General features: G+C 39.4%; 2 protein-coding genes across 3 annotated transcripts; one reads left to right on the top strand and one right to left on the bottom strand.

Annotated features, from left to right (window-relative positions):
- Positions 1–1,634: 1,634 nt before the first annotated feature.
- Positions 1,635–8,024, top strand: LOC307126769 (uncharacterized protein). 2 transcript variants are annotated; one of them, XM_079817456.1, is made up of 7 exons: positions 1,635–1,832; positions 2,470–2,675; positions 2,764–2,853; positions 2,944–3,039; positions 3,137–3,247; positions 3,353–3,506; positions 5,203–8,024. In XM_079817456.1, exons 1-7 carry the CDS (start codon positions 1,799–1,801, stop codon positions 6,888–6,890), a joined length of 2,379 nt encoding a protein of 792 aa, XP_079673582.1. In that variant the 5' UTR covers positions 1,635–1,798; the 3' UTR covers positions 6,891–8,024. The 2 variants fall into 2 exon arrangements, with proteins under 2 accessions (XP_079673582.1, XP_079673583.1); XM_079817457.1 differs by having other exon boundaries at positions 1,649–1,832; positions 2,547–2,675.
- Positions 7,979–24,521, bottom strand: LOC307126768 (uncharacterized protein). The gene is made up of 20 exons (XM_079817455.1): positions 24,284–24,521; positions 23,880–24,073; positions 23,677–23,775; positions 23,506–23,601; positions 23,304–23,414; positions 23,104–23,227; positions 22,241–22,672; positions 21,102–21,348; positions 17,980–18,158; positions 15,509–15,734; positions 15,216–15,358; positions 14,865–15,114; positions 14,601–14,719; positions 13,434–13,674; positions 13,218–13,324; positions 12,497–12,746; positions 12,216–12,325; positions 10,618–10,876; positions 10,377–10,531; positions 7,979–9,759 (listed from the first exon to the last, which is right to left on the bottom strand). Exons 1-20 carry the CDS (start codon positions 24,309–24,311, stop codon positions 9,755–9,757), a joined length of 3,375 nt encoding a protein of 1,124 aa, XP_079673581.1. The 5' UTR covers positions 24,312–24,521; the 3' UTR covers positions 7,979–9,754.
- Between the last annotated feature and the right edge of the window lie 1,095 nt (positions 24,522–25,616).

Raw genomic sequence — 25,616 nt, 5'->3', positions numbered from 1 at the left:
TCTTTACAACGCTGGTATTGATTTTTTTTTAATTAAATCTTGTAGATATTCAGCACTACTCATTCAACCTATAGCATGTGTGTTTGTGTTTATATTCAAGGACAAATTTTATATTATTGATTGACATGAAAATTACATTTGCTATCCTATGATAGATATGCAAGTAACACATTATTTTAGTGTCAATTACCATATTAATAACCCTCAACCAAACCCTAACCCTATAGTAAGTACATGTTGTGAATTAATATTAAATATATAATTACACTGTAATAATGACACCTTAAAATAAAGTGTAGCCTATATGCACATCCTCTGTGATTAAATCAAAAACAGCATTGACTATGTTGACTTGGTGCCTGCTTTTCCCTCACTATATGCTCCGAGAAAATATCAATTTATTACATTTAATACATAAAAGTGTAATACAGTTTAATTGAATTCAAATTATTGTTTTATTTTATTTTATTTTTTTTAAAAGAAGGAAATTATTCATACACAGGCATAATTTACATACAGTATTTGTGTAAATAACATATTTGCATTTACATTTAAGCACAAATATAAGAAGGAAGATCTACATACCGTCACTTTTTCTACTGACGTGGTCCATGTACTCCAGTTCATCCAAACCACGTAAAACTGCAAAATACAAAATGAACAGGCCTCACTACTAAGCTGATGAAACATCTTCAAGCGACACAAAATTCACTCATCTCCTCTCTTGACAGTTTACAGCAAAATTACACGATCCGTTCCATAATATATTTCCTCTTTCTGAATAATGAAGAGCATGACATTTCCTTTAGGCAAACAACTTACCTTGCCTGAACCAAATGAACAGTCTAATAATATATAAATAGCGTGAACTGGTTATGTAAGCAAAAACTTTTTTAAATTAACAGTTGATATTTTTGTTTATCCGACGCACTTTGTCAGCCAGACATTGACCTTTTGCATGCATTGCACACATAGATTCACACAGAGGAAACACTCAGTATCCCCCCATTAATGGTGATGATCCATATTTATAATATCTATGAATAGAGCAGTATCTCCCTCAACAGACGTTTGAAAAAGCTTGGGAAATGTGGCTCCCCTTTTCTATCATTCCTCCTTCGACAAAACCCTTTGTTTCTTCCTCGAATTAATGTTTATGAATGGAGGTATCTCAGAGAATACACCTGCCAGTAAAAGGCCATGATGGGCTCTCCGAGAAGGAGAGGGGGCAGAAAATGTGAGAGAAGAGATACAATAATGTGGTTGATTGGAGACTTTATTTTTTAGAATTTATTTAAGATATATATTTTTGTATTACAACTGTATGTACTCTATCTTACAACTGCTTCAAAATGCTATCAGGTATTTTTAAGTGAATCTGAAATTTGCAACTAATGCTGTCTTGTATTTTATACTGTGCATTTGCTGTTACATTGTTTGATGGTACTTACAAAACAGAAAGCTGGACTTTACGACAATCTGTATCCTTTAAAATCTTGCAAATATATAAATGGACACATTTTATTTTATAACAGGTGGCAACATAGACACTGCATCCGCCAGACCTGATGCGGTGTTGTGCACGGCACGTCCAAACATGATAAAAAAAATCCCGCGGAATAATGACCCCCTTCCGGGTACTTCCGGTATCCCGGTCGAGCGTTGTTGTTCGTTGCTTCGGTCAACTTCACGACAGTCGTTCGCCAGTGCGTTAACCGCTATTATGGTTTAAGTCAGTGACATAAGGCGCCGATAGTTTGACTAAAAGACAAATATAGATTTTGTCTAACCTTAAACAATGGAAATCCTTAACGTGGAGAGTCGCGAGGCGGGTGAGTATTTTTTAGCTTGTGAGCTAAATGCTAAGAGAGTGAAGCTAGCACAACCAATCCTATTAAAGTTACTCACACACACACAACTCAAATTACACTTGTTTATATTATTATTTTAAGAAGGTCCTGGTAAATTAAAGTAAATCACGGTCATTTGTCATTACTGAAATTGTATTATTGTTGAAAAATATTTCTAAATAGTGTTATGCTGAATAGTGGCCATTCAAAAAGTTTATTATTGTTATACTACTACATGTTCTGATTATAGTTCTATTTATATTATTAATTACAAGTTGTATGTAGTCACTAAAGTAAGATTTAAGTTGTTTTAGTTAAGTTTAACTCTTAAGTATGAACTTTTAAGCATGCATGTAAAGTTTAATGTACAACATGCAAAATTATCTAGAATTTGCACACCTGTGGGCATGGAATAAAATGTATTATTGTAAATAACAATACAATACGGCTGTTAACTTCTTCCTAAGAACAATAATTCTTGTATGCTTGTACATCCGAATTACAATTAAATGCATCACAACTTTTTCCAGAGATATGAAGATCTCTTTATTTTGTCTACTGATAATGTAACTCGCTTTACATTCATCCGCATCTTTATTTTCCTCTTTTTCCCCTTAAGCACTCCCTGCTCTCCCTCTCTCTGCCCTGCGTCTGGTTGTGCCGCCTCTTCGGCTGATGTCAGCGTTTCTATGGCAGGTTATTCAGCGGCGTAATGTGACACAGTACGGGAAGCTGGAGCAATTTGTGATGCTGGTGACCGAAACCGTTCCAGACATCATGAGTCGAAGTCTGGTTAATAAACTGATATTTCACCTGCGTAAAAAGGTAAGTCTTATTTGAGCAAAATCTTTTTTTCTCTCTTTTTTTTAAATATTGCACAGGTAACAAGGTATTTTTTTTCTTTTTCTTTTAGGTGATCTTGGAGCTTTGTCTGAAGGATGTAATGCCAGATCTGTGGATCATTCAGGCACATCTTGATTCTCTTCGAAATCTCACACATAAAGTAACTTCTTTTAGTTGTAATTGCTCTAACCATATTCATAAATTATATTTCAGTTGCCTAAGTTTCAGTGTCTTGTTTCTTTGATTTCAGTGTAAAGATGTGGAAAGTGAAATCATCAATAACAAATTCATTAGAATGGTCCACGGCATTTTAGAGGACACAGAAAAGAAAGAGAATTTCATCCAGGTTAGGCTTTTGCTGTATCTTTAATGTCATTCCTCTCCATCTTTCTGTGAAAACAATGCATGAAAATGATGTCTTTCCTCTGTTTCTCTCTCTTCAGCATGTCTTCCCTGTAGAATATGGTTCAGGATATGATGCCGTATTACAGAGCCTTGCATGGGAGTTCCTGTCTCGAGTGGAAGATCTGCTGCCAGTGCCCAACCTTAAAGAGGTGCGTCCTCATTCAAAGATTGCGTAATGCATTGTCCATAGCATGTCGATTTTTTTGGTCCAGTTACAAAATTAAGGTAAAACCTTCTGTCCATGACTTTCTCAGACAGCCTCACGGCTTTGTGGTGGCCTCTCGATGATGGAGGAGATTGTGCAGCCACTCTCAGATCCAGTTGAGATAAAGGATGTGCTCCAGCACTTCAAAACCAGAAGATTGCACGCAAAAAACAATGAGCACTCTCCGGGAGATATCAATGAAAGTGAGCTTTACTGTTGCTACTGTACCACATTTGTACCACAATCGCTGAGATATTTAACTAATATGAAACCTTACAAAACATGTCTGGGTAATTTATTTTTGCATTGAGACATTAGTTTGTGACAATTAATCAAATTGTACTTTATTGACTTTTATTATTTTAAAGGTGCAGTAAGCGATTTCTGAGAAACGCTGTTGATATTTGAAATCAACTGAAGCAAAGACACCCCTCCCTTCATTGCTCTGTCCCTAAAATGCTTGCAATGCAAGAGTGGATGTCTCTATCATAGCTGAAGCGAAGAAAAATAATGCTTCAATGACACTCCAAACTGTCCTGTTACTAGGGATGTAACGATTCGCTCAACTCACAATGCGATACGATTCACGATACGATTTCATCCTGCACTGAGGAATAGCAAAAATGAAAACACTAGGTAAAATTTAAGTAGCCTACAACTGTGGCAGGGGTTTCACATTGTTATAAAGGCAAGATTTGAATTATAATTTGTATCATTACATTTGCAAGAGTTAGAAAAACAGAACACATTTAGATAAATATGCCATAATCAACGCATTGAAAAAAAAAAATCCATGTACGCATTTATAGAAAGAGATAGTAAAATAAATACAACACTTGGTTGTGCAACAGCACATTTCTCCTTCAGTCTGTCGAATACATCCTCACGCTGGTCTTTCTCTTGATGAGGAAGGGCCTGTGGAATTCATTTACTACGGCAGAAAACACTGATGCACCTTGTGATTTCCATGGCAATCGCCCTCGACGCCGCGAGTGGGGCTGCAAATCCGCCGGTCAGTGTGGTTTGGCCTATTATCTTCTACATGCAGACGGAGGTGACTGGAGCCTCTCACTGTGGTGATTATTAGTCTTCAGAAAGTCAAAATGGCGCCACAACTCCGATTTGAATGAGCTATGCACTTTTGACTTGATTGAACTATGCACTTTTGCCATCACCATGCTTCTGTTTGACGACGTGTGCACACTGGTGCGCTCGCGCCCAACTTCCGAATGAACTGAAAACATTCGCTTATTGCACTCTTCTTCGAGCCATTGCACACACAGTCCGTAACGCTAGCTACAAATTGCTCGTTGCTATCACGCCTGTAAAGTGAGGCTGTTTAAAACGTATCGCGATTCGTTTAGCATCTCAACCGACTTGAATCGTCACACATTTGTATCGATTTTCAACCAGCTCCAACGTTACATCCCTACCTGTTACTATAGCCAACATTACAACAACAGTTTATCTTGGTTCTGTGATACATAGCAAAACCAATGTAACTCGCGTATGGAGCAGAAACAATGCAATCTCAGCGTCCGTTTTCAGGCCTTCCGCTTATCCAGAAAGCGTTTCTTATATTACCGTGGGTCCTAACCCCTCTGACCTTTTCTCTTTTGTAATGTCTCTGTCAAATCTCTTTCTACAGTCTTCCTTCAAAGCTCCCTCTTGCTCAGTTTCTCCTCCTACATCATGAGCAGACCCGCCCCCTACTGCTAATAGGCTTAAAGTTTGTTGTGGTGCTCGGCCCGATCTCAGACATTGCTTATTGCACCTTTAACTTAAATTGTGACCCGAGCATGTTTTTGTGAGATTCATCTATAAAACATTGTTTTGGTTTTAATGCTATCACTCTAAAAACATGAATATTTTCTAAGGGTTTTCTTTTGGTCTGTACAGTGTCCATTCCTTCTACAGCTGAAGTAGTTTGTTTGTCTCATCCAATCGTACAAGAAACAGTCTCGCCTGACATAACCATTGAACACGAGGAACCCCCCACTTCCATTGCACAAGAGACGATTATCATTGAATCAGAAGGCACCGAGAATCAATCAGAATGTGATAACGCGGCCATTGCCATAATGAGCCCCTCTCAGAGTTACACAGAAGAGCCTGAGCCTTTAGCTGACGGCGAGGAGTTCACAGAGATAGCTGCCAATGAAGAAGCAGAGGAGGATGGTTTACAACAAGAAGAGGCACTTTGTGAAGAGAAAGACTCTGGCATCTGTGAAGTCCAGCAGATCTACCTCACCGCCGACGGCTCTGCCGTGGTGGTGTCAGAGTTTGAGAACGAGGGAGAGGAGACGACTCAACTGCAGTTCCTAGAACAATCCGAGATGGTGGAAACATCTAGTGTGAGGCAAGTCAGTTTGGAGCAGTGGATCTCAGAATTAACTGGAAAGGGCGTCTCTCTACCGGTTTTGCCTCCAACTCCTGTTGAGATTGTGAGGGAGGAAACAATCTATGTTCCTGTCATAGAAAGACCACCATCGGTAAAGTCCATCATTCACAGAAAGAGCAGTCCACCTCGAGCCGCTCTTTCCAAAAAGGCAGCGGCCGCTCTTTCCGATTCCCAGACAACGCAGGAAGAGAAAAGGCACGCGTGTCCCGAGTGTCACAAAGAGTTCCGTTTCGAGTGCCTGCTGAGGAATCACATGCGCACACACACCGGCGAGCGGCCGTTCCAGTGTTCAGACTGTGGCAAAAGCTTCAGGTGCCTCAGCTTCCTGACCAATCACATCAAAACACACTCGCTCGCCAGACCTTTCAAATGCTTGCAGTGCGTCAAGTCCTTCCGCAAAAAAGCGGACCTCATCAAGCACATCCGTGTGCACACTGGCGAAAAACCGTACAAGTGTACCATCTGTGGAAAGAGCTTCTCCCAGGGCTCATACTTGAAGATTCACCGCGAATGCCACACCTCAGAGAACCTGCACCAGTGTCCTCACTGCGACAAGAGCTTCCCGACGGCATTTAAGCTGTCTATCCACGTCCGCTACCATTCCATGGAGCGCTCGTACCAGTGTAACCAGTGCGGTAAGAGTTTCATCTATGCCAGCCTCCTCCGAAGACACAAAGGTTATCATGCAGGCGAGCGGCAGTACTTGTGTTCCATCTGCGGCAAGTCCTTCGTCTACATGTTCGACTTGAAGAAGCACCAGCGCAACCACGAGAGACCGCGGGTCAAGATCCCGTGCACCCTTTGTCACAAGACGTTTGCGGGACCAGAGATGCTGAGGTGCCACCTGCGCATACACACCGGAGAACGTCCGTTCCGCTGTAAGATTTGCGGAAAAGCCTTCTCTCAGATCGGGAACATGAAGAGACACGAACGCGTGCACACGGGCGAGCGGCCGTTCACCTGTGAAAGATGTGGAAAGACTTACAAGCACTCGTCTCACCTAAAGAACCACATGCTCAGCCACACGGGTGAGCGGCCGTGGCAGTGCTCTCATTGCGGGAGGAGCTTCAAGTTCGCTGGGCCTCTGAAGAAGCATGAGAGAATTCACCTGAGCGAGCGAGGCAATCGCAGAAGGACCTACGACCAAACTCGTGGCCGTGTAAAACTAGAACCCAAAAGCCCTTGACTGAACATTTAAAATGACTAGTTAATTTCATGTCACCTGATCAATGCTTTAAAAAGGTAATGTTTTGTTTTCCAAACCATGCTTGTTTATGCAACCCAAAATTGAAACTGCACATGGAAATACTTTATAGATTCGTACTTTACATAAAATTTAAGTTGATAACAGTTGAGTTCTTCAATCCAGAAGGCTTGTTGTCATAGTCACTGTGACGGCTGAATCATGCTGGTCAAGTCATTTCAACAAACAAATAAATAATCTGTTTATTGCACAGTAAAATGCCTAAGAACAGAATCAATGTGGGATTTAAAACACTCAAAAAAACAAAAGAAAAAAACCATGGTTGTCCACCTTGGACAATTTAGAAGCATATTGGATAAACTCACTCCAGATTATTCTCTGGAAGAGCTGTAACAATAACACTGTCCACTCTTCATCTCACCATCACCGAGCAATGCAAAGTGTTTTTGTACACAAACTTCCTTTACTGATTCTGATTCTTAAAAGGGAGGGTTCACCCAAAAATTACAATTCGGTCATTTACACACCCTCATGTCATTCCAAACCCACTTTCATTCATCTTCCAAACACAACTGAAGATATAATGAAATCAGAGATTTCTGTCCGTCCATTGACAGCTACAAAACTACCAATTTAATGCATCAAAAAGTTCATAAAGAGATCTCAATCCAGCGGTTTAGTCCAAATTTTCTGAAGAGACTCGATCGCTTTATATGACGAACAGATTTCATTTAGGCTTTTATTTACTGGTGAACTCTTTGAAGCGTCAACGTGTTAGTTGAGTGTACTTTCAGTGGAGGGACAGAAATCTCTCAGATTTCATTAAAAGATGTGTTTTGAAGATGGAAAGTTTCATTTTCATTTAACCCGTTAATTTGGGTCATGCCAATACACATTGGGTTCACTTTTAAATTGAGATAGAGATTTAGGCATTGACCTTTGTCATCTCCCTGTGTAACAGTAACTTATATTTGTATAATATATATATTAAAATTTGTTAAATCTAGCAAATATACTTTAAAAGCTAATACTTTTGTACAAAATGGAAATTCTTTTTAGTATTTTTTTTTCACATAGCACAAATTTGTTTCGTTTTATGATACAAATATACAATATAAATCCATTTTCTGAAAGTTTCTTTTTTGGCGAAGCACTCGGTCATGCACGGTCATTCTGCACCAGGAAGAATTTCGTCCAGTTATTCCATTGTGTTCTAAAATACTTCAGACAAGGGTTAATTTATTACAATGAAAAGCCGATTTTCCACCGTCGGCCTGAGCGGTTCTCATTGCGTAACCGTTCCATTCTGTACCAATCCGGGCCAGCTGGTGCGATTACCGTTTCACTTTCAACTGTGGGGCTGATAACGGACGCTCTTTGGGGTGCGTTCACACTTGTAGTTCGGTTTGTTTGGTCCAGACCCAAAAACAAAACATATAGTCCTGGTCCGCTTAGCGTTCACACTGGCATTTTTAACAGCGAACCTAAAGTTACCGAACCAACGGCATAGGATTAATGCTGGATTAAACGCCATAATTTTATGCGTGTACATATGGTTTTATTTTTACCAGCTGAGAACTGACAAAGAGCTCATAATATGTTCAAAACATTCAAAACCGCATCAGGATTTCCTCCGTTGTATCCGAAGATCTGCATTGATGAGGCACTTTACCTCCTCGTTGCTCCATGTTTGCCCTCTACTCATTTTGCATACACCGATCTTTCCCCGTCGTCAAATCAGCCGACTTGTAGCGTCGCATCTTGTGACATCACGTCCTGTTTTTGGTTCGTTTACATGTCTTTGGTCCGTGTTGCGTTCATATATCAATCGAACCACACCAGAGTTCGTTTGGAAGTGGACCGAGGCCCATCTTTTTAGAGGTCTTGGTCCGCTTGTTTGGTGCACAACAGGGTTCGGATGGCAGTGTTCACATATGTTCAAATGAACCGCACTAACCGAGCAATCGCACCAGGGTTTGTTTTAATCGAACCAAACATGACAAGTGTGAACGCACCCTGGAATGTGATACAAAAGCGTCAGTCGTTGACTTGGCAACACAACGGTTTACTGATGATATGAGATGTAAATAACGACCGCGTTATAAAGAATGATCAGATGTTTATTTAATTTATTATTAATTTGTGTTAACGTCGCTCAAATAGAGCACTAAGCCAGCTACAGAGAAACTGGTAGCCAGGCAACAGACAAGTGACCAATCCTGAGTGGCGACCTCACTTCACGGGCAACCGTGTTAGACAACCTTTGTCTACGGTTTGTGCCGAACAAGGCTCAAGTGGAAACACAACTGGAACCGCTTGGCTCGACGGTGGAAAAGAGTTTTGCTACAAATTCAAGATTGAACTCCTGTAACTACTTATTTTTAATTGTTCAGTAATGGACCTGTGGCTTCAGGAGGCAGTTCGCATCTTGCTATGCAAATCCAATACTACCAATCCCAGTTACAAACTATGAAAGCTGCCAAGCAGACGAGACAGATTACATTTCAGTGTTAAATGTTACCCTGTGAAAACGTGTCATCAACTGCTACCACATGAAAACAGCACCATTAGGCTAATTGTCTTTCCGATGTACATCAATATTAATGCAGTGCCAGTGTGCCGCTTTTTGAGGCAGAGAGAACATGAACAGCTATGGTCATGTATTTCTGTTGCTTGATAGTGGAAGTGTTCGATTTTGTGTGTGTCCTTAATCCATCTTCTACAGTCCACATGACAGAAAATACCTCAGTCAGATCTGATTTGTATTCCTAAGCCCAGATGTCCAGGAGAATTTGAGTCTCGCTCCCTGACTCCAGCGGTGATTCAGGGGCACTAGTGTAGTGTAGTCAGACTGAAAAAGTGCAGAAACAAAATACGGTTGATCACCAAGTAAAATGTGTTTTTCTCAAACATACACTACCATTCAAAGGTTTAGGGTTGGTAGGATTTTTTAAACAAGTCTGAAATAAGGACAAGTTTTCTTTTAAGAAAAATTACAGTAAAAACTAATATTGTGAAATAGCATTACAATTTAAAATACTTGTTTTCTAATATGTTTCAGTGTCACATGATCCTTCAGGGATTATTCTAATATGCTGATATTTTTGTGGATACTTTTTTCAAGATTCGTAGAAAATTCAAAAGAACAGCATTTATTTGAAATAAATATCATTATCTATACTGTCACTTTTTTGGATGAATGCGTCATAGCTGAATAAGACTATTCATCTCTTTCAAAACAAATACAGACCCTAAACTTTTGAGCGGTACTGTATATTTCCTGGTATAAAATATACACAATAATTCCATAAAAGTGATGTACATTTTCAATGTTAAAATATATTCTCCTTATTTTCCATTTGTAGTTTGATGCCTCTTATTTTCCCTGTTCTTTAAGGTGGAAATTACACACTTAACCTTTAGGATCAAATCAGAAAAAAAAAACGAAGTTTCGCAGTTCAGATTCACCTGAGCTCTTTGCTTTTGCAGACCTGCTAGGGTTTTTTCTCCCAACTGCCTCTGGCTCCTGAGCCGTGGTGGTTTCGGTCTCATCAAGAGGGTACTTCTCAAATATTTTATTTAGCTGCTTGAAGAACTTCCACTCCGTCTGCTCCACTTCATTTCTATGGGTTTAGAAAATTGAAAAATATATGCAATTCTTATATTTAATTAGTATTTAAATATTAAATTTTTGAGGATTTGTTTCTACCTGTAATTATCAAGACACTGGCGATAACTGGCCTTCAGTCTTTTAATTCTGGAGCGACACTGTTCGTCTGTCCTGCTGTAGCCCTTCTCGGCCATGACCAGTGCGATCTGCTGGAAAACAGGTTTGCGTTTGACGCAGCCTTTCAGCCTCTCCTGGATAGGGTCGCTCCCCCAGATGGATATTAGTGTGTGCGTCTCACTGTCACCCCATGCCAGCTTCGGCCCGTCCACAGTTGGAGGTTTGGAGAGAGCTAGAGAGTCTGGACATGCAAACACAATTCACAAGTCCAAATGCATCACTTGCATATCTTCACAAATTATATTCAAACTTTTTGATATCATGAAGCACTTTTATGGAGATCCCAGTTAGAAAGCGAGACTATGGCTACATCTACTAGTGTTGTAGTCAAGACCACCTAATCCGAGACCCAGACGAGACCAATGTGTGTTGAGACCAAGACAAGACCAAGACTTCGAGGTGTTGAGACCAAGACAAGACCAAGACTTTGAGGGGTTGAGACCAAGACAAGACCAAGACTTTGAGGTGTTGAGACCAAGACAAGACCAAGACTTTGAGGGGTTGAGACCAAGACAAGACCAAGACTTTGAGGGGTTGAGACCAAGACAAGACTAAGACTTTGAGGTGTTGAAACCAAGACAAGACCAAGACTTTGAGGGGTTAAGGACAAGACCAAGGCAAGGCCAGGCGAGACAGAGTCAAGACCAAGACTAGAACAGCACTCCTTAAATTCATAAAGATCTAAATTATTGCCTGAGAAATTACTTATTTTTAATCAATAAACAAATTAGTTTAAGACACTAGAGCTGTTAAACCAACCAAATGAATTCATTAACAACAAAATTCATCTTTGCACTGGTGGTGGTACAGAATTGGTAAATTACAAATGCATAAATAATTATGAGAATTCTTTTAAAATGTTATTTATTTAATGTTTGTATAAAAGCAATATAATGTTTGCAGTCATGCTCAAATTTGTGAAAACAGCTCTCGACTCGTGACATTGCTTAATTATATCACGTTATAATATAAAAATCCAGATCTCATACAAATACTTTTTTGCAACAATATCTTGAATTTGGTGAGCCTTTGTATTAATTTTGGTGTCATTTTTGACACAATCCCTCATTTCTGAACCGGCACAATAAATAAATCACAGTATAAATAAGTTATTGATTGCATCTGAAGCAGTAAGTTTTACATCCAATCGCATTAATGATGTTAATAAATAAATCAGACCATGAATTGTGGTCTTAAAACAAAATCCCGAGTCCTCCAAGTCTGAGACTGAGACAAGACCGAGTACAAAATTAAACCGAGTACCGGGTCTCGAGTACTACAACACTAACATCTACATTAATCCGGATACATTTGAAAATCTTTTATCTTCCATCCACACTGCGGTAAAGGCATTTTAAAGATGCTCTTCAAAGTGGATACATTTCAAAATGAAGTAGTGTGGACAGAAAGCATTTTGCAAATAAACGTGTATCCGGATTAATGTAGACGTGGCTTATATTGAAATTTATTAGACAAAAAGTAAATTAAATAATTTGCATGACCAAATTTCAGACTCATACCTGAATCAGAATCAGTTATGGACTCCAGCTCACTGATGTCCTGGTCATCAGAGGTTCTGTCCTTTAAAATAATCTGCTCCAGTTGATCATAGAATTTACACTCCTCCCTGCTGTAAAACACATTAAAAAGTAGAAACAGAAATGAAAATATTATACCTCTATGTTCAGAATAGCAGTCTACCATACTACACAACACTGTGCAGTAAACAGTACACAATTATTGCATTCTGAACCTGACCTTTAAGAACTAGTCTTGTAATAACATTATTCAACTCACTCACCCATCGTAGTAAAACTGGGACTTGAGTCTTTTTACACGCGAGTGGCATTGGACGCCCGTTCGGTTGAAACCCAGTGCCATCATTCTTTTTGATATATATCTGTAGATGTGCCTGTTTTTGGGGCAGGACATGAGGCTGTGCTGCACACGGTCATCACCCCAGATATCCAGCAGGGCCTGCGTTTCCCGGTCTGACCAGGTCATCTTCCTGCCTGATTCAGAAACGGCTACCATGGCTGCCTGCTGGCATTCTGAGGAAGGACGAGTGGATGAAGAGTTTAAATTAATAGAGAAACAAATGAGAGAAATAAAAAATGCTGCAGACGGCCTCTTCCGCTCATGCGTATGTGGGGTAGCTTAGCGCTGTTTTATCATATTAGATGCATTTCAGTGTGTTGAAAGTTATGTTATACTCTGTGCGTTCGCTTGGCGGCTACTATGAGACACTGTGTTGAGCTATATACCAATGATTAGCAAGTACACAAATCAAAAAAATATATATAACATTGATATTTTAAACCAAAAATCGTACATATTGTGCTTTAAGCACAATTCCCATTACCGTAATAAAAACTATAGTCTAAAAGAGTCTTGATTGAAATCTAATTCCTAATTTTTTGTAGGGTGAAATGTGACCTTCTGAAATTCATCCATAATGTGTGTGTGCATGTGTACGTTTGTATGAACATATGTATGAATGAATGAATTTCAAAGTCACAAACCTGCATCCTGATCATCTTCATCAAAGACATCCATGGAAAAGGCCTCATCACCCAGAACCTGCTCCAGTTTATCATAGTATTTACAATCTACATTCTCTAAGCCACATCTAGATGAGAACAATATGGAGGACACTATTAAACCTCAGATAAAAACACTTTAACAAATCATCCATTTTATTTTCAAAGCCAACATGTAAAAAATAAACCTAAACTCACTTTTTCCTTTCGTAACACTGTCGGAAATTCTTTGTCAGGTTCTTGATCTTCCATCTGCATTGCTCTGGTGTTTTGACAGATCCTTGACTGTTTAGTTTCTCTGCTATATCAGCAAACACGTGGCCGTTATGGACGGATCCTCTCAGGGCTTCCTGCACCTCATCGTCCGCCCAAATGTCTATTAGAGCTACAGTTTCAGAGTCTGACCAGGATGCTGTCTGGTCCACCCGACTGCAGGCGTCTGACAGAAGGAAACATGATATTTTCAACTGGATTATCAGAAAGAGGGATTACTACAATATACAAAATCATTTTGGGGGTTGAATTTCTAGCAAAAAACAAATGTACCATAATATAAACCCTTAGTTCTATTTATTATGTTACACATCAAATTGAGAAATATTAAGAACAAAATAACACACATTTCATATCTGTCACATAGACATTTAAAAGGGACCTATAATGCCCTTTTACAAAGTCTTGATTTTGTTTGTGGGCTCTGCTAGAATAGGTTTTCACGCTTGAATGTAAAAAACACCTTATTTTTCACATATTTGACATTGTTGCAGCATCTCTCGTCCCAGTCTGTCAGTAACGCTCCGTTTAGTTCCTGTCTCTATGAAGCCCCGCCTTCTAAAAAGCAATGTGCTCTGATTGGTCAGCTGGACCTGTGTGTTGTGATTGGTCAAGCACTTTGAGTGTTTTTGGGAAATGTACCGCCCCTTACCATAACCAGGGCTAAATCCGAAATCGCCCCCTAAACCCTCACTTGAAGGAGTGAATGAAAACAAGTGAGCAAATTCGGAAAGCCGGTGTGTGTATTCGTCAGCTGTACACTCGTTGTTGCGGTGCAATGTGGGATAGAATGAGTGAACTCAATAACGTCCACTATGGTTTCGGACACCACTACAAATGGGTGTCCCCTCAAATAGTGCCCTATTTAAGGGTATAGGGGGCGATTTCAGATTCAGCCCATGTGGTTCAACACACTATTAACTAACTCATCCAGGCCCCGCCCCTTTAATTAGAAACAGTGTGCATATAGAGAATAACTCCCTTTGGAGTGACTTTGTGCTTTGGAACTTTGCAGAGCTTTTTCATGCTCAAACAGCAACATTACAGACTAAAGAAAGTTGAAAATATAAAAAAAGCCTTCGATAAAAGTACCTGCTTTGATGCCATTGTTGGGTTCATTATCTCCTGACACTTTGCATGAAGTATTCTTTAGAAAAATGTCTTCCATCAGATCATAGAACTTAAATTCTATGCGTTCGGCTTCAGGTGAACTGCACAGGAAAAAAATAAACACACATTGAATTAAAAATGATATTTAGTGCTCAGGCCATATTCACAAATAATGTGCTGATGTGATTGCTCTCTTATTTGGTGCTGCATAACATAAATGCCTCTTGAATACAGTCAGCCACTGACCTGATGCTGTCCCTGCACTGCCTGTAGCTGATTTTGAGTCGTTTTATTCTGGTATGGCATTGCTCAGCGGAGCGCAGGTATCCATGAGCGTTCAGCTTCTCAGAGATCTCCGAGTAGATGGGGCCGTTGTGAGGGCAACGTTGAAGGTTCTGCTGGACCTGTTCATTGCCCCATAACTGCAGGAGAATCAGCGTCTCGGCATCAGACCAGGCGACCTTCTTTCTATCATCCATGCAGCTCATTGCGGTTTCTGTGTTCGGTGATGATAGGAGGACATGACACACATGTATTAGACACATGTCTGAATCCCCATCCATGGAAACTGAAATGGTAACAGGAACAAACGGATACCTATTTCCTGGTATTTGTACACCTGGTATTCGATGTCCGTTGACTCCTCCTCTTTGATCTGTGATGAGCATGATTCTTCATTAGCCATAATTCTCTCCATCTGTTTATAGAATTTAAAATCAACTTGCTCTTTGCCCTCAGTGCTGCAAAAAGAATTCAAGAATAGCACTTTCAGTTATTCAAAATAGTATAACAGTGCTTTGTACATTAAATTACATTCACTAGATTTTAGTTTTGCTTTTACTGTACCAGGAATTTGTTAACAATGATGTGGAAGATGCCGAAGCACTCACTGTTTACTCTCGTAAGACTGTTTGAAGCACAACTTCAGTCTTTTCACTCTACTCTGACATTGCTCTGCTGTTCGGACGTAACCGTGAGCGGCCATCTTTTTTGAGATCATGGCAAAGATGTGTCCGTTCTGGAGAACCCCTCTCAGCTCTCGCTGGGTTTTGTCTTCTCCCCAGATCCTGATGAGGGTTTGCGTCTCCAGGTCTGTCCATGGGATATTCCTGGTGCCTTGAGAGGGTGTAAGTGAAACTTTGGTTAATATTACAGCAAGTCTTATATAGTTTATTTACAGTCAAACAAAAAAAATATTCAGACTAGGGATGCTCAAAACGGTTAATTTTCCCGACCGACAACCGCCGCTCATCATCCGATTATTAACCGTTAACTGATAAGATTATAATATTGAATTGGAATTAAATAAATATACAATTGTAGAGTGACTTTTTTCCACAGGTTTATTTTACTGTGCAAACCGCAGCATACAGAACAGATCAACAACAACATCAGAACCTGGATTCACATTATCAAATGTTCACGCACCTGCAGCGTTTCTGACAACAGAGAAAAACTGAATAAAATATAAATAAAAAGCATAAAATAAATAGGCCTACACTAAATATTTTTCACTTAAATAATTAACAAATTAAGATGACAAAACGAAAACACTGAATCTGTTTGAAGCACCGGAATAGTTTCTTTCCCATCAAACTAAGTTTTTTTCATCATATAAAAATAGCAAGCCTACCTCAACCCACACCTTGACTGGTTTTAATTTTTTTTAAGTAGCATGTCTAAGTGGTGCAGGGGCGCGGGAAGTGGGGGTGCTGCAAAGGATAGCAAATGCAATGCAAATTTTTGATCATTTTTTTCATTTTTAAAATTTAATAATTTATTTGTAATAAACATTTTAAGTGGCCCATTAAAAGTATTATTTATTTGTTGAATTATGTTTTTAAACCATACATGAGGTCATATTGTGACCGTTGCGGTGTGTGCAAAGAAAGAGCGGTAATATTTCCTCCAGTGGAGATCGCCTTTCTGGAGATTCCGGTCATTTCTGAAGCTCATTCCGCTCAACACCGCACGCTCAACCCAGAACTCAATTGTGACATGCTGGACAAAATATAGGTCTATCCGAAATAAATAGTAAGGGCTGCCCCTGACTTAAGTTTTTTTTCTTTTCTAGTTATTCATTTAAGCCGTTGTTCACGCTGTGCCGCCACCTCCATGTCATCGTCTGTTATAGGCTATTTGCTTATTATTTATTAAATCCGGGCAATTTGGTTGATTAAACATAGATTAAAATTAAGATACAATTTATACAAAACGAAATTCACTTTAAAGAAAGGCTTTCAACAAAACAAAAGTGTTATTAAACTTATTGAAGACCCCCGTCTTCTGACATTATGCATCTTATGTGTCCTGTTCACTTTTCAACGTAAATTAAATTAAAAAACATTATAATATTTAAACTGAAACTAATACCGTGTTTTAATGGCTACAAGTATAGTAGGCTACAGTACAGAAAAATGTCATGTCGGAGCGGGATTTGAGCGCATGTCATTTTACCAGTGAGCAGTTCATGAGTGCAGTCAAAAATTGCTTTGCTGACATGCTCTGGTAAGGTAGGCAGGTTTTTTGCGTTAATTTTTTATTTCCTGTCGCTGTGCAAGCTCGTTTATTGTATATGACTGTGTAAACCTTTAATTTAAAGGTTTAATGTAGGCCACAGTCCATTGCATTACAATTGCAAGAATAATCAACATTATGCAGTCAAATGCAGTCCAGGTGTGTAGGCTGTTTAAACGAGTGTTCTCACCGATATATTTGTAGTTCTTTCGTGTTTTATAGACTCAATATTGTTTCTTATAAAAATGTGGTGACCATGCAGCAAAAAAAAAAATTAAAAAAAACTTTTAAACCGTTTAACTGATCTTACTATCGGTTAACGGTTAAACAGTCAATATGAGCATCCCTAATTCAGACACCAGATTTTATTTTTTAATAGTGGGTGCAGGACACTATAGTTAATTTATGTAAGTGAGGATAGCAAAATAAAGTAAACTGGGACATATTATACCCAATAATTCTTCATACAGTGACTACCAGTAAAATTTGGGACCAAAATGATTCAGACACTTTGACCTGACCGTGTTTTGCCAAAGTGTTTTTTTCTTGAATTGCTAATGCGACCTTTGACACCACAGACTGAACAAAATTAAGCATTTTTTGGTCATTGGTTGACCTAAATTGGTATCATCTAATTGTGTACTTAAATTGAACAGCTGATTGGTTGATTGTAATCCATTACATACCTTTCTATCAAAGTTATCTGACATTATCAAGATGAATTTGTTCTGACACAGTGAGCTCTTGTCATATTTTAAACTATGGTGAATAAACTGTGATAATGTTGAAGGTGTCTGAATGCATATTTGTTTGACTGTACATCATGTCCAGAAAATCTTAGTACCCTCTAGTCCGACATGACCAAGAACATCCCAATCAGTGTCGTCTTCTGCCTGCTGTCCTGAGGACTCTTCTGCAATGCTGACATCATTAATATTGTCTTCCTGTTCTGTAGAGTCTTTACGGAAGAGAATTTTTTCCAGAACATTATAGAACTTCCATTCCGATCTTTCTCCTCTCACACTGTCAAACAAACACAGATTCAGTTCAGTTAAAAATTAAAGAAAATAAAAAAAAATCAGAATTCAGATTTACATTTCAAAGATTCATATACACAACTGTTCAAAATGTTGGGGTCGGTAGGGTTGCATTTATTTGGAATAAAAGTTGTAATATTGTGAAATACTGTTACAATTTAAAGGTCCCATGGCATGGCATTTTTCTATTATTTTATAATGTTTCCTGAGGTGTACTTATATTGTTAGTATGATTTTTACATCATAAAATGTCATAATTTAGAAATAAAAGGCATTTTTTCAATACTAATGTTTGCCCTGTGGCTGAATGCCCTGCTTCAAGAGGCGTGTCTGCTGTGAGACTTCAGTAAAAACGCCCACTGTTGTGATTGGTGACATCTTTGCATTTGAAATGAGCGGAGGGGGCGTGGTTTAACGAGGTCTACGAGGCACGAGCTGCTGCCAGAGAGACGGATGGACCGGAGTTCACTTCACATCAGTTCTGTCAGTCTCAGATCAGTGAACTGTTGTAGTTACAGCATATACTTCAGGTTATTAGTCTATTTCTAGTCGGAGGTACTGTCACTCATGTCAGAAAGTTAGTAACTTTAGTAAATTATGGATCAGCGCTGACTGGAGACGCAAACCGTTTAGAACGATTCAGTCCGATTTGGTGAACTGGTTCGGTTCACTAAAAAGAACCGATTCAAAAGAATGATTCGTTCGCGAACCGGACATCACGGAGACGGAGCGATTGCTAACAAAGTTATTTATAGTAACTACTGAGTTATGAGAGCGCTGTCTGTCAGCACGAGTTTATTGTGTTTGTATCTTAGAGTTCTGAATAAACACGAGTCCCAGTCACGCCGAGTCCGTCTTCATCATTATTACCAACTTTGTAACACATGAAAAGTACCATTACAGCTGTCGAGATGAACGAGTTACGAGTAAGTGTTGATAGCATTATTTTTAGATATGTTCCTATCATATGAAAAGCGTCAGTGACGCGCATTGAGTAGACAGCGCAAACAAAGACACAACAGCAGTAATCGAATGTAATCCAGTTTATTGTGGGGCTAGGCTGGCTAGCCTACACGCTTACCCCCCTTCTGCTTAATCTCACGCCGCGTTTGGTGCCTCCGCTGTGGGCCAGATGCAGTACTGGGGGTCGGGGATGTTGAAGGCCGGTCAGTGCAGCCCGGCCAGTGCAGCCCGAGCTTTGGTGTGCATAATGTTGAGCAGAAACGACTGTATGCACATTTTAGAACAGATAGACGCAACGAGGACGTACAAAACACTGACTCACAAGATAGAAAACACGAAAACACCGTTCTGTCTGGAGAGAGAGAAGCCGCAGTGTGTGCACGAATAATAAATAATTAGCTACACATCAGAAATCACTGATCACAGATCAGAAGGAACTGAAAAAAGACTTCTGTTTTCATTTGTACATCCAAGCACTGAGAAACTGCCAGCGTTCACTCATTCACAAGCCATGATCTCTCAAGCGTTTGCATGGGCGTGCCAGATTCTCTGGGTGGAGGAAAGGGAGGGAACCGTTCCTGCTTGGACGTCAAACCAGGAGACTTCAGGATTGGCTCGTCTGGCCTGTCATTTTCTCAAAGGCAGAGAAAGACAGCCAGAACTCGGGTTTACACCGATCAACATTTCTATCCACTTGGGGACAATATTCAGGCTAGGGGAACTCATATTAATGTTGAAAAACCTCATAAAATGAAAATTTCATGCCATGGGACCTTTAAAAGAACTATTTTAATATATTGTAAAATGTAATTTTTTAACTATACACATTGATGACCCTTTTTTAAAGTCAACATTATGACATTGACAATAATAACAACAAGACCAAAAACATTCATTAAGGAAATAAGTCTATTTTGATCTCATGTCGATTTAAAATCAGGGTTTTTATCATTAACTAAAACTATTAAAAACATTTCTGTTAATTGAAATAAAGCTGATAAATATGAATGTTAAGGCCTGTTCACACCGGGACGATTTTCGCGCGCGTTTATCGCCGACGATTAACGCCTCGTGACTAAACAATGGGCGCCAATGTGAGTGTTCACACCGACGCGTAAAACGCCAGGCGTAAAAGCGTCATTTTAAAAAAAACGCCTCGGGTTCGTTTTTTTATTTTGGCGCGGCGCGTTAAAAACTGGCCGACCAATGAGATCAGCGCTTTTGTTCACGTGCCTGGAGCTGCTGAAGTGACAGTAAAACACGACTGGGTGGCGCTCAAGCACAAAATCGCTCTTGCCGAGCACGCATTGATACGAAGAAGAAGTAGTAAGTAGACAAAGAAGAAGATGAACTGCTAATGCTGCTTGCCAGTTAGCAAAAAGTGTGTGAATGGTTTTGCCATAGACATAATATATCTGTGGTTTTGGCAAGCACATAAATACTGTCTCTCCTCTTCTTTTTCTGTGTGAGAAGCGAGTGTCAGAAGCGTAAGTGCCGCAGCACCACCTTGTGTACCGGGAGCGCATCTACTGAATGTGCACGTTCACTCGGCGCATCGCCAGTGGAAATCGCTTGGGTGTGAACACTTAAGACGCGCCGAAAAACGTCACGAAAAACGCTGGCGATAAGCGCGTGCGATATTCGTCCCGGTGTGTACAGGCCTTTAGTTTGAAAACTTAATCTAAATGATCATTAGAAATGTTGCCTTGACAATAAACTGAAAGTTTCAGTTTAAGCACTAAAATTAATAACTAGAAGTAAATAAAACCTAAATCTAAAACGGGAATAAAAATGAATTAAATCTAAATTGCAATATTTTTTAAACTACTAAAGCACATAACAAAATGACTAAAACATTCAAGTAAAATTAACATGAAATATAAAAATAAAATCTAGTTCAACATATTAATAAACTATAATAAAACTAAAAACAAAACCTGAAATAACACTTTCTGAATGAACTCACATGTTGTCGTGGCATTGTCGAAAGCTCATTTTCAAGCGCTTTATCCTGGTGTGACACTGCTCTGCTGTTCTGGTAAACCCTCTCTCGAACATCTTCTTAGAGATGAGGTTGAAAATGTGTCGGTTGCGGGCACAGTCTTTTAGACTCCGCTGGACGCTGTCTTTCCCCCATATGTCGATGAGGCTGAACGTTTCTTCCTCTGACCAAGGAACCTTTGAAGCATCAGAGGTCTGGTAGGAAGACTCTTCTGAGTAAATAAAGCAGAAAAACATGTAAATCAGCTCAGTTGCTCATATGAGCATTATTAAAGCTAAAGTCCTCTTCATGGTGCTACGGTGTTGTGGGTATAAGCCAAAGTGTAATACTTTGCATGAAGCCTTAGCAAGCACCACTAATAAATTATATTTAGATGAGGAATATTGTGACGTGTTCATTCCTGGAAGAAAACCAAGCGGCAACCTCCCGCAGTTTCTCTTGAAGCCAATACGGAAGTGACTTAAACTGCAATTCATCGACTGGCCACTAGAGACAGGCTCCAGAAGGGAGCAGAATCTCATTGAGCCCCATGTTAAAATGCCCAACTTTACAGCAGAAAACAACATGTTTACAGTCCGGTAAAAATTGTGGTTTTGGTCTATACGGCTAATTTTGCCCTTCATGACAACTGTGAGGGGGGTGAATTTTTTTATAACTCATTCGTTTACATTATATAAAGCCTTAAAGTTCTGCATAATTAAGGGCGTGGCCACTTTGAGTGACAGGTGGATAGCCATTTATCTGCTGTCTGTTAGTCATCGCGTCACCTCAGCTCCACCCATGTCCCGCCTCTTTGCCCATTTTCTATTATCCGGGAATGACGCACTGCCAAGATAGCAACGGCCAGCTCGACCCTACTTTACACTTCAAAACTGCTCTTTAGAAACCGTACACTACGTCCATATTTTTTTACAGTCTATGAAGAAAACTCAAGACTATAATGGAGGCGTTTGAGGGAGTACAGAAACAGTGTGCACTGATAGAGAATAACTCCCGCTGGAGTGACTTTGCAGACCTTTTTCATGCTCAAAAAGCAACATTACACACTAAACAAAGATGAACATGTAAAAAAGCATAATAAGTCCTCTTTAAAATGAACTGACCTGTGTATGCCCCTAAATGATTGATAAAGGTGAACTCTCTTGACACTTCTGTGCTGTCGTCTCTTTTCCTTTTAGAGGATTTTTTGGAGGGTTTTTTGGTGTGTGTCTGAATCAGCTCTTCGCCAATAGAGCTGTCATCATAACTGCTCCTCTTTCCTCTAGATAGGGCATCCGTGATTGGCCAGTTTTCATCATCATCATCCTCTTCATCTTCTCTCTCCTCTGTCTCTATTTTTAATTTTCTCTTTTTAGACGTGCAGCTGGACGTATCTTGATCAGTGTGGCAATCGTCTTTGTCTTGACCATCCAAATCAGCTCCCGATTCAGACGGGTCGCCGGATTCTGTGTGATCGCTGGATATGTAGACTCGAACCAGCGGAGGGAGGGATTGAGATGAAAATGTACAGCTGTTATGAGCAGAGTGAAGAGACTCTGCAACAGAATCACAAAGAGACAACTCAAATTAAAGATCCAGGAGTCGGGTCGCTCACTAATGTACATTACCTATGCACTGAACCTAAGTGCTTGCCGGGAGAATAATTAATTAAAAGTATTAGGGCAGAATAGGTCAATGTTAACATAAAGTGCATTTTTAATGTTTAGTTATGCTTTTATTTATGCAATACTGTTAAGACCTCTCAAATGGTTCACCTTAATGAAACTGTCCCTTTGTCATTCAGGTTTCATCGGTGAAACTGTTCTATTGTCATTCTGACTGTATAAGCCATCTGGGTTACAGCTTCATAAACACAATTGCAACTGACTGAAACCGTCAAAATTGTTTCTTGTATTCACATAATTATGCAACTGCGATCTGATATAATCTTTCACATAAATATTGCGCTGTTTAACTCAAAATCTACCATTGTCCTGAAGATTTCCATTAGCTTTGTGGTGTTCAAGCAGGGTCTTAATTTGCTTCGGGACCGAAACTGATTGAATGCATTCCTCCAGAAGAGACGGGCAGGCCCTGAGCCAAGAGACCGTCTGAGGAACAAAATCAGACCAATGATAAGAGAAATAATACGTTTAGTGCTTATTTTACTGATGTTTATTGATGTACCTGTGATAGGTCTGGGATTAAAATCATCCGATCCAGCTGTAGGAGGAAGTCTTCCATAAGTGTCTGTAGGTTTTTGTCAAACTTGGGTCCGTATTCTTCAGGGAAAATGTTCTATTAATTGCACAGGGTTGGGGAACATTTTATTTCATGACACGGGAAGAAAAAGAGCCAAAACTAAGTGTGTTGAGACCCTGTTTGTAACCTGGAAGAAATGCTCCCTCTCTTCGGGGTTGCTGATGAGGGTCTGAATGAAGTCCGAGGAACAAGCCTCAGATTCCTCCATGTCTTCATCAACAACCTGCAGAAATATACATGAATTTTAATCTTAGCTTGTTTCAAGCAGACAACATGGGGATGATTGGACCTCACTGACCTCATCGCTGTTGACACAAAGAGCACGGATTCGATCCATGTGAGGCTGAATTTCTTCCAGGTCGACCTGATGTTGACCACGACACAGCTCCAGAAGACGCTGTGCAAAAGAACAGATGCAATACCGGAATCTCCTCTTTAGAAACTGAAAAGCCATTAATCTTGTACATGGTGGATCTGTTTTTGTGAAATGTCATTTCGTACCCTTGCTCTTAAACCAAGTATAAGCCGGGCTCTTTGATGGTCATGTAGAAGCTCTGGCACAGTCTCGGTCACCATGATTACAAACTCCTCCAGCATCCCATAGTGCTTCACCTGTCTCTGTTCTGTCACCTGCCACATGGCTGCAGACAGTAACCTCAAAGGTGGAACCATGAAGCGAATCAATGAAAGAGGGTCTGATAAAGGAAAAAACAAGACCATGTTGACCTTATTATAGTCTGTGTATCGTTAAAATATAAATACATTTAAATAAACATTAGTATCTATTTAAAAAGACGATGCACATTATACACGTAAACATCAGATCTTACTGAATTCATTACATTTCATTCTATTATTGGTTTGTAGTGTTTTATTTGAGCAAATCGGAAAAGCAAATTACTCACCTTCGATTTTTGTCCACAGAGCTTCCATTGTTTACAACTTCAATCAACTTTAAACAATCTGGGAATTAATATTTTCAACAGCTGTGTAACATAATTCCCAATAAATGCGCTATCAAACGGAATATTTTTTTTAATTTCGGTGCGCTTTCCACCTGACCATTTCGTTCGTTTCAAAACACTGGACTGAGCGACACAGATTCCGGTCTAATCCGCTTTGGTCTGGTCTACGGTGTAGTTCGAGTTCTCCCTCTGGTGGTGCAAAACCACATTTTACTAGTTTTAGCGAGGCCATCTCACAAACCCAGCTCCCAAACCATTCTTTCGACTCGCGGTTGTTTTGTATGCTTTTTACTGTTAATGTGGTTTCATCTAGACTGGTCTGGGACGAGGAGTTCAGAAACATGAACATTTAGGTTCATATTTTAAAATGGGTAAAACCGAGGGGCTTTTAATATGAAGGACGTGGCCATGGATTTAGCTCATGAATACTTAATTTCACCATACCAACGTTGCTTTGGTAACCTTCCTGGAGTTTCGATCACGTGTTCTTATTAATATTCATTAGCCAGCCCATTAACGCCTGTCATTGGCGAACGTCGCGTTACGCAATAGACGTTCACGAGTCATACGATTTATAATTCAGCAGTCTGCAATCCCTCTTTAGTAAATATAATTCAAATATAATTATCTACAATTATGGCACTTATTATGAGCAGTTTGGACAACAATACAAATTTTGTATTTTGTAGATACAGAGCCCTACTTGTTTTAAAAGCAAATACAATAACTTTAAAGGGATAGAACATTTTGTCATTACTTACTCACCCTCAAGTTCCACACCTGTATGAGTTTCTTCTGTTGAACACAAAATATTTTAAAGATTATTGGTAACCAGACAGTTGACAGTAGCAATTAACTTCCATAGTATTTCGTTTTCAATGGATGTCTGGTTATATTCTTTAAAATATATTTTATGTTCAACAGAAGAAACTCATACAGGTGTGGAACTATGGAAGCATATGGGTAGTAATATGCAAAATGACAACGCAATATGTAAAAGAACCAGGTATTTCTGTATTTAAATGTACATTTTCCATTTTCCAATGGGGGGGGGGGGGTATTATTAACTTTTGATATTTCCTACGTTTAAATATGTAAATTAAATATGTAATAAGTTTAACAACCTTATAAGTTGCTAAATTAAAATAAAAATGAGTTACCCAAATTGATTAGATATGTTTAACATAAAAATATAATTTAAATGCATTTTTTCTTAAATGCATTTAGACTCACAGGTAGGACACTTGGGATTGCATTTATCATAATACATGAT

This window comes from Gobio gobio, assembly GCF_949357685.1.
Source record: "Gobio gobio genome assembly, chromosome: 5".
In the NCBI taxonomy this organism is placed as follows: Eukaryota; Metazoa; Chordata; class Actinopteri; order Cypriniformes; family Gobionidae; genus Gobio; species Gobio gobio.
Note: the sequence above shows the minus strand (reverse complement) of the source record. Positions and strands in the feature narration are given on the sequence as shown.